Source organism: Gymnoscopelus braueri (assembly GCF_963280865.1).
Source record: "Gymnoscopelus braueri genome assembly, chromosome: 3".
Classification (NCBI taxonomy): Eukaryota; Metazoa; Chordata; class Actinopteri; order Myctophiformes; family Myctophidae; genus Gymnoscopelus; species Gymnoscopelus braueri.
The window spans coordinates 58,571,549-58,580,908 of record NC_137612.1 but is presented as its reverse complement, the minus strand read 5'-3'; the positions used below and the strand labels follow the sequence as shown (position 1 = coordinate 58,580,908).

The window sequence follows — 9,360 nt, the reverse complement described above, 5'->3', positions numbered from 1 at the left end:
GTTAAGACAGGGCTCGTTGGTCTAAGGGTATGATTCTCACTTTAGGTGCAAGAGATTCTGGGTTCAAATCCCGGACGAGCCCTTCCGCTGTCTCTGCAAATAAGTACATGAAAATGCCATGTTCATCTCTCAGCAAACCTTGTAAAACCTTTATATAGCTAATTAACGTTTCCAGTTGCTACACTAAGTCTTTGGAAACACCCGTCCATAACTTTTGCCTTTAAATGTGGACGGGAAGAAGAACATGCACAACCTCAGCAACGACTAGCAGTCATTGTCAATTATGCACCACAGACAGATGATTCTCGCTTAGGGTGCGAGATGTCCCGGGTTCAAATCCCAAACGAGCCCTCCCAAACGAGCCCCACCTTTACACACAGGTTTCTCAATTGTCAAACATGTGAGCATTTTGTATTAAAGATGGTTGGAAAATGCTCTGGTCACACATTCTGCAGTCTTGAATATAATCTGATTGATCAGAGAATGAGATTGCGTCACACCACCATGTACTTTCAAATATTCTTAAAGAAGATTATGCATGAATTAAATTGAATATGGCCTGATAAATACATGTCATACATACACAGTCGGCAGGATTCTAGCTTGCGCAGGGAGACCCCAGTGGCCAGTGCCTCAAGCTCATTGCCTTAACCACTCAGACACAGCACATCACACACGCCGGACGAGCAATTATTGGCAAAGACAAAGTGGGACTTGAACCCACACTCCAAACAACTTTAAATTATTCAGAATGATACTATCTCCATTAACTGCTGCATTGCTGACATCTTCAATAAAGTCACGTGTGCATCAAACAGCCGTTGTGGGGGGAACTTTATGGGTTCAGTCCGCTCCAATGATAGGATTTGGAGAAAAACACTTCTAGCTCAGATTTTTTTTTTTGGGGTGAAAACCAGCCATTTTCAAAGGGCGATAGCTCCAAAATGGCCGATCGCTGTAATAAAAGTTGTTCCAGTGGATAGACGGGACCCTCTCCCACCCCCCACCGGACACTTTCTGTTTACATCCGGGTGCACGTTGTGGCTTCTGCGTCTGTCCAAAGATTATCAAAACACAGTAAAAAATGCTGGCACTCTGAGGATGATTTGGATGCATAGTGATCTGCCACTCAATGTGTTAACTTATTACCATGCTGCAGGTTGAGAAAACTCTCAGCTCTGAACTCGACAAGATCCGTATCTGTCTCTCCGACAACAAACTATCATTACACCTGGGTAAAACTGAATCCATCCTCTTTGGGTCCAGTTCTAACCTTAGCAAGGCTGAGAGTTCACGATCAAAGCGGGTGATGATGTTATCACAAGAAAGGAGGAAATTACCTACCTGGGTTCCATCTTGGAGGCAAACCTCTCTGGTGCCAAATTGGCCGAAAGAGTGATCAAAAAGGTCAACCAAAGAACATGCTTTTTGTATAGGATTGGCCGTCTAGTCAGTAAGATAAGAATACTCTGAAGATTCTTGCAGGGGCCCTCATACAAGGTTATTACGATTATGCATGCTCCTCATGATATCACAACCACCAAGTCCTTAAAAACAAGGCTCCAAACATCCCAAAACAAACTAGTAAGGCTACTTCTTGGCCTCAATCACAAAACCCATCTAACCCCTGCTCATTTTGCTAGGATTGGATGGCTTAGGGTTGAGGACAGAGTACAGCAACTTACAATGGGTCTGGTCTTCAAGATACACCACAACATTGGTATCCCCCTGTATTTGTCAAAATATTTCCAAAACGTTAATGAAGTCCACGATCATAACACCAGAGGCAGCTCCACGAATCATGTTCAACCCAGATTTGGCTCAGCAAAGGGAAGGACCTCGTTCTCATGCTATTCAACAAAAATGTGGAATGCCCTACCAAAAGGAGTAAAGGAGTGTAAAACCCTACTCACTTTCAAAACTGCCCTAAAGATACACCTTCAGGAGGCTGCAATTCGAAAATGGCCCCTGTCTAAGTCTTAACCTACCCCCCCCCACCCCACCCCACCCTCCCCGTTTTTTCCCCTCTTGTACATATTTGTCACTCTTCATACCAGTAACCTGTAAGCTGATTGTATGACGTTCTGTATAGTAGTGTGTATATCTGTCTGTCTCATATACAGTATGTCATCATGATTTGTGTGCATGGGGATCTCATCTTAAACAAGCAATGAGTCTTCCAGTTTAGTAGACCTTGTATTGTGAATTTGTACTTCCATGTACTGTTGTTCTCATGTCTTACTAAATAAATAAATCAATCAAACCATGATTTTTTTTAAAGTGTTTAACCTTTTAGCTTAAACCTTTTTAAACCTATTTAAATACACCTTATTATGAAACAGAAATAGAATAAAGTTCTCACTGGTACAGTAGGTTGTACTCAGTTTCAATGCACTTTACGATACCTTTTCAGACACATGTGTATTCAAAATTATAAAACCTTATAACCTTTTAACACAACTATATAAGCCGGCATATAAAACACAATTAAACCAAAATAAAATGAGTACTCAAACCCCCCGTAGCAGGCCTGATACCTTATTGTCCAACAAATAAGTCTTCACTCTTGTTAGCCAAAAAGGGCAAACTTACAGTTCAGGAGAGTGGTTGTGTGCTAGGGCTCTGTGTGAGTGTCTTTGATGCGCGGGTGGTCCACACAGGCAGGTGGTCCACACATGCAGGTGGTCCATGAGCAAACTGGACTTTAGGTGGGCAGAGTTTATCAGATGAGATGAGGGCAAATCCCACATTGCCAGAGGAAGGTTGAGAGTTGTCTGGTAGCTCAACCCGCTATCTGGGATGTCTTGCTGCAGGCGACGTCCTCTTCAGGAAGGTTTAATAGCTGAGAAGTTGACTGCTTTAGCTAACAGGCTACCTCCGCCCACTATGATGATACACTCTCCAGCTAGCTTAGCCAACTAGCATCCAAACAGCATACACATACAGTCACAGTGAAGCTGGTAAACGTCGTAGTAACTCCTTGTCTAATTCACTGTACATCAACCAGTCCAACACTTGTAACAGTACAGATACTACTACAGATTGCTTTGTCACCAATCTGGTAAAGATTCTTTATAAAACAACGTGTGTTACATTCTTTTCATCAACATTAATCCTTCACTCTGTCTCCATGCTAGACTGCCCTCTCTCCCTTGATTACTCATGCCCTCCACCTGTGTCCAAACGCAAACACACACTGATTACTCATGCCCTGCACCTGTGTCCAATCTCTCTCACACACACACGCGCACGCACGCACGCACAATCACACACACACACACACACACACACACACACACACACACACACACACACACACACACACACACTCTATAAGTAAAATAAAACCCTTTTTTTTTAAAACATTTCTTTTATTTTTATTTTTTTATTTTTTATTGGTGGCTTTGCATAAAACATTGGTAGGTGGCTATAGTGCTTGGTCTGCTTTTTTCCCTCTACACACCGAACATCTTACCGAGAATAGCCGATCTGTAAGCTCACAATGCGTCGCAGCGTGATGCGTTGTGAGCTTGCAGATCTGCTATTTTCGGCTAATGTTCCCCTCAGAATAGGGATGCTATTCAAGTGGTAAAAAAAAAAAGAGTTCCTATCACACAATGATTTGGCGGCCCCCTTGTAGTAACTATGAGGACCCCCAAGGGGTCCCAGAACCCCTGACATAGGCACTAAGGGGGATTATTTTGGGCAGGTAAGAAAGACACTGACGCTCCATGAAAGTCTGAGAAAAAAGTGGTAAGCTGTTCACACCAGACATTCCTCCCATGGTTGTTGGTCTCTCATTGTGTAGGTTTCCCCGTCCCATTCGGCAGTACAACGACAAGACAGACACGTGGAAAATTGTGGGAAAGATGGCACCCGACGGTGGCAACGCGTTCAGCTGAGTGTCTCTGAGACTAGACTGAGGAAGGATGCCCACGCACCTGTAGTAGACATTAGTACACACTCTCAGTGTTAATTCCACTCTGAGAGTGTACAAATGGGCCCATAAAGGCCCACTTGGTTCCATTTGTATACTCTCAGTTACAAATGGATACATTAACACACTACAAGAACGCAGTGGTTCTCTACCTGCTCAGGCCGTGACCCCCCAAAATAATCATATTTGAACTGGGGACCCCCCAAAATAACCCTCACCCTGACAAGCACTTGAAGAAGTTGAGGCATTACATTTAGTTTAATTTAGTTCCCACATATAAATATTGTCAAAATAGCAGATCTACAAGCCCACAATGCCTCGCTTTAAGAGGTGTTGTGTAGATTGGCTATTTTCAAAATGTTTGCCTCTTTCTCATATTATTTGACAATTTGGACAATGTTTGACCAGTTTTTATAGTATAGTTGTTGCAGTAATTGTCTTTTTAGGTATTGTTTTTGGTATTAAAAATATGGGCTTATATACAGTAGATGACAGTGGCCCCTCGCCGTTCACGAAAGGGAGGAAGAATGCCCTGCTGTGGAGTTTTTTTCAACAAGTTTTCTTTATTCAGTCAGTGATTCTACAACCTCACAACAGACAAACAACCTAGGTAGTTATACAGTGCTATATAAGTTAGCCTAGCTCAGGTCACTGTTATAACAGCTAGCCTAGCTTAGGTGACTGTTATAGCAGCTAGCCTAGCTCAGGTGACTGTTGTAGCAGCTAGCCTAGCTCAGGTGACTGCTATAGCAGCTAGCCTAGCTCAGGTCACTGTTATAGCAGCTAGCCTAGCTCAGGAGACTGTTATAGCAGCTAGCCTAGCTCAGGTGACTGTTGTAGCAGCTAGCCTAGCTCAGGTGACTGTTATAGCAGCTAGCCTAGCTCAGCTCACTGTTATAGCAGCTAGCCTAGCTCAGGAGACTGTTATAGCGGCTAGCCTAGCTCAGGTGACTGTTATAGCGGCTAGCCTAGCTCAGGTGACTGTTATAGCAGCTAGCTTAGCTCAGGTCACCGTTATAGCAGCTAGCCTAGCCCAGGTCACTGTTATGGCAGCTAGCCTAGCCCAGGCCACTGTAATAGCAGCTAGCAGCAGCTAGCCTAGCTCAGGTCACTGTTATAGCAGCTAGCCTAGCTTAGGTCACTGTTAGCAGCTAGCCTATAGCCCAGGTCACACAGTACTAGCACAGTTGGCCAGACTAGCTCAGGTCATACAGTCCTAGCACAGTTAGCCTACTACTTAGCAGCAAATGCAGCTGTGTTGCTTACATCACAGTGAACCACGGTCACCCTGACATGTTTTTACCCTTTAACCTTTACAGGGCAAATTGGCATAGTAATGTTGCACTTTAAATAAAACAAATCCAAAATACAATGGCTATACTTCTACAGTACATCTTTGATCGCTATGGTTACAATACATTACACAGGTGTAACTATGGTTACAGTACATTAGAACTAAACGGGTGTCATTTTACTATGGTTACAATGCGTTGAAAATAAACAAGTTTTACGTTACTATGGTTACAATGCATTAAAGTGTCAAGTCACTATGGTTGGATGAAAAAAGTTGTGGCATGTTGCCATGGTTTCAGTATATTACATGTGTAGGGATGGATATCGTTAGGTTTTTATTGATTCTGATTCTGATTCCTATTCTCATTGTCGATTCCGGTTCATCCGCCATAATGGTTAAAAACAATTGGTCAAATGTTAAGATGACAAAAATATTTCCAATCGTGTAAGTGTGAACTGAAGTACTATAGCACACTGTTTCCCAAACAGTGGGTTGGGACCAATTTGTATGGGTCACGAGTAAAAATCCCCTTTTTTTCCTTTCCAACATTAAAGAAAATGAAATATATATTTCAAAATACTTGAGAAAGGTTTAAACAAAAACATGTCATCAATTAAAAACAATTCCAACATTTTTCAAAAGTATTTCATAAATTAAATCAAAAAATCAAATACATTTCCATAAAAATAAAAATAAAGCATTTAAGAAGTAGTGAAAAGTAGTGAAAATTTCACTAGTTTGGGTCCCGGGCAAATGTCAAATTTTTCTTTTGGGTCTTGAGCTAAAAGGTTTGGGAACCACCGCGTGTAGCACAGACTGTGTACATTAGTAGTATCTGAGAGATCCGATGCTGAATCTTTGTATCCTGAATATAATACTGCTGTTTAACTTAACCAAACATAATAATCCCTGTAAACTAACGTTACTTCAATAAGTGTCAACTTTAATAAATGTAATGAATAGTAACCTATGTATATTCTATGACAACACAAATGAAAGTAGTAGCAGTTAACCACTTTAAGGGATAGTTCACCCCCAAAATTACTTCTTTTTTTTAATCGATTTTTCACCCCATAGAGACTTGAATTCATGTATATATTTTTGCTTTGGTAGCATTCCTAAGCCAATAATTTGATGACCAGCGGACCGGTAGTCAGCTGTTCCGGTAAGAGACACAAGGGAGACTCTTTGTGTCTCCTACCGGAACCGCTGCCTCTCATCAAATTATTGGCTTAGGAATGCGATAAAAACAAAAACATATCCTTGAATTCAAGTCTCCATGGGGTGACTAATAGATAGAAACAATGTCATTTTGGGGGTGAACTATCCCTTTAAACCCCAGCATCCGTATTGTGGGGAAAGCTTTCGCAAAATGCGACACGTTGCGCCGTGTTGTGACCTTGTCGATCGGGTATTTTTAGCTTACATTTTCCCCACAATAACTGAAAACAGAAAAGACACTAGCATAGAGCCCTGATGGAGCTCGCTCAACCAATGGACCCAGAAATGTGGAACTTAATTTCGATACCCAACCCTATATATGTTTCTTTGACTGCACTTTAGACAGATGGTCCACGGTTTGCACGGTATACAGTACATGACATACCTGTACTAAGTACACGGTTACGGTAAGTAATATAATGACAATGTAAAAGAAGACGTAACAGCAGTATGTATAATAATCACAGTAAAACTACCAGTGTCCTGGAGGAACATGTTTTATAATATGGACCAGTTGTCATTAAAACAGCAGTGATTGTTGTTGTTGTTATTGCTGTTGTAGTCTCGCGTAGCCAGAGAACTATTCCACAATCTCCAAATGCTATATAGTCTGGAACTTACACCTCCCGAAATCCGTGTCTGTTCGTCATTTCCGTTCATGGAAAAATATCTTTAGAAATATCTTTACATTGATTTTTTAAATTTCCATTTCTGCTAAGCAGCAAGCTATACATGCTTCGATGATTTAGATTTATATTCGGATAAATTGTGCAACTGTAAAGACGAAACGGAAGCAGGGAGGAGGCTTCACATCCGCTTTATCGCTCGATCATTTTCAGAGCTTCCGTTGCTCCAGACTGTATGGCTGAAGCATTTGAAAATTGTGGGAGGCAACAGTCTGGCTCGCGACACTATAGAGTACAGTCCTGACGTCACTCGTTCATCCCCTGGGTCGCGGAAGTAATTTCTCTATGGAGAATAACATTGTGTCATCTTAGAATCGTCTCATATAAGAATTGTGGTCCAAAAATAAACAAACTGTCTCTGCGATATTGTCCGGGAGGTGGCTCTGTATCGTTAATGATAGTCAGTCACTCATATTTGATACAGTCGGTTTCTGGCGAAAATGTAACTAATTCGGCGGAAGTAACATTAGCGTTTTCTCACCGTCAGTTGATGGTTCATATCCATAAGAGTCAAACTGCCAGGATCATTTGTTTATTTTTGGAACACAGTTCTTATTTGACGCGATATTAAACACGTCTATGGGAATTCAGAATGGGGGGCAAACAACGCGACCTAGGTAGGATGCGTAAATTACGTCAGACTTTGGTGCTCAATTGCTGTTGTGGTAATGTGATTGTTGTTGGTGTTGTGTTGTAGTTTTGTTGTGTTGTGTTGTGTTGTGTAGTTGTTGTGTTTAGATAGTGTTTTCAGTGTCTTGTATCTTCCTCTGGATCATGTTGTGTACATGTTGTGTAGTATTTAGACAGTGTTGTGTATTAGACGTGTAGATTGTGTTTAGACGGTGTTGTCGGTGTCTATCTTCCTCTGGATCATGTCTCTTAGACCAGTAGTGAAGTGAAGGTTCGCTCCGATCACTATGTAACCCTGAGGAGAGGAGAGGATGTCATACTATTAGTCGATACTTCTATTACAGTGGTTCTCAACATTTTCAGGCGGGGACCCCCCATAATGATCACATTTGAACTGGGGACCTTGGAATTGTAGTTGTAGGTTTGACATTTAGTTTGACTTATAGTTCCACAGATACATATTGTGAAAATAGCTGATCTAAAAATTGTAGATCAGTTATTTTCAAAATTTCACCTCTTTCTTATATTATTTGACAAATTGGCCAATTTTTTTTTTTTTACCAGTTTTCATAGTGTAGTTTGTTGAGGACTTTTGATGCGGTAATGGTCTTTTTTATTTCATTTATTTGTCTTTCTTTTTTTAGGTATTAAATTGTCACTTTCCCCCCCACCTCCCCAAATGTGGGGACCCCCTGGGGGTCCAGACCCACAGGTTGAGAACCACTGTTCTATTTTACTTCATGGTATATTGTACACTGCTAGCATTATATGGTATGGTGTACTGTGAAGTGCTATGGTGTACTAATACTTACATTATGGTATTCAACCACCTCCTCTATGAAATCCATGCCATCAGCAAGAGGAATCTGAACTCCTCTCTTAGTCCAATCTACACACACACACACACACACACACACACACACACACACACACACACACACACACACACACACACACACACACACACACACACACACACACACACACAGACCGAGTAAGTCATATCAGTTTGTTTTGGAAGGACTCGCTGAAGCTTAGTTTTTAAGTGACATTGAGGTGTTAGACAACCAAGAGGTGCAAGCATAGTCAAAATGACATTGAATGACATTAGAGGATCAGAGTAGTGACAGTGTTCTTACTAGTGATGTGCGGGTCGGGTTTGTTCATGACCCGCCCGCCCCGCCCCGCCCCGGAACACAACCCGCCTCAACCCGCCCCACGAACCCATATATAAATCTATGGCTCAACCCGCCCCGCTGTAAAATCAAGGTTAGAAAATAATCTTCAAGTATACACCCCAAGTGTATTGCTATTATTCTGAGTGGGTACGTGGGTCGTACCTATAATTCTGTAAAATCAAGGTTAGAAAATAATCTTCAAGTATACACCCCAAGTGTATTCAAACTGTTTTATTGTTATTATTCTTATTCTTATTAGGAATAAAGACAAAACAAGAGCATGTGATTTCTTTTTGCGTGTGAGAGAGGCTGACCCGCTCACCCGCAGCTCGCATAATTGCCTCTGAAATCCTGACTCGACCACCCGCGCCGCGGGTCGACCCGCGCCGCGGGTTGACCCGCGGGTTACGGGTC

The 9,360-nt window shown here is 41.8% G+C and overlaps 1 protein-coding gene across 2 annotated transcripts in view; it reads right to left on the bottom strand.

Moving 5' to 3' along the window:
• Nucleotides 1-6,251: 6,251 nt before the first annotated feature.
• pltp (phospholipid transfer protein) overlaps nt 6,252-9,360 on the bottom strand; it is a 22,100-nt gene continuing 18,991 nt past the window's right edge. Inside the window, exons 15-17 of one of the 2 annotated variants that reach the window (XR_013932971.1) lie at nt 8,581-8,657; nt 7,752-8,063; nt 6,252-7,354 (exon numbers count right to left, since the gene is read on the bottom strand). Coding sequence is in view for 1 of the 2 variants with exons in the window: in XM_080425257.1 (XP_080281383.1) it covers nt 7,974-8,063; nt 8,581-8,657 (167 nt within the window). In the remaining variant the exon portion in view is untranslated. Of the gene's footprint in view, nt 8,064-8,580; nt 8,658-9,360 lie in introns of both variants that reach the window. The other variant, XM_080425257.1, reaches the window with a different exon arrangement.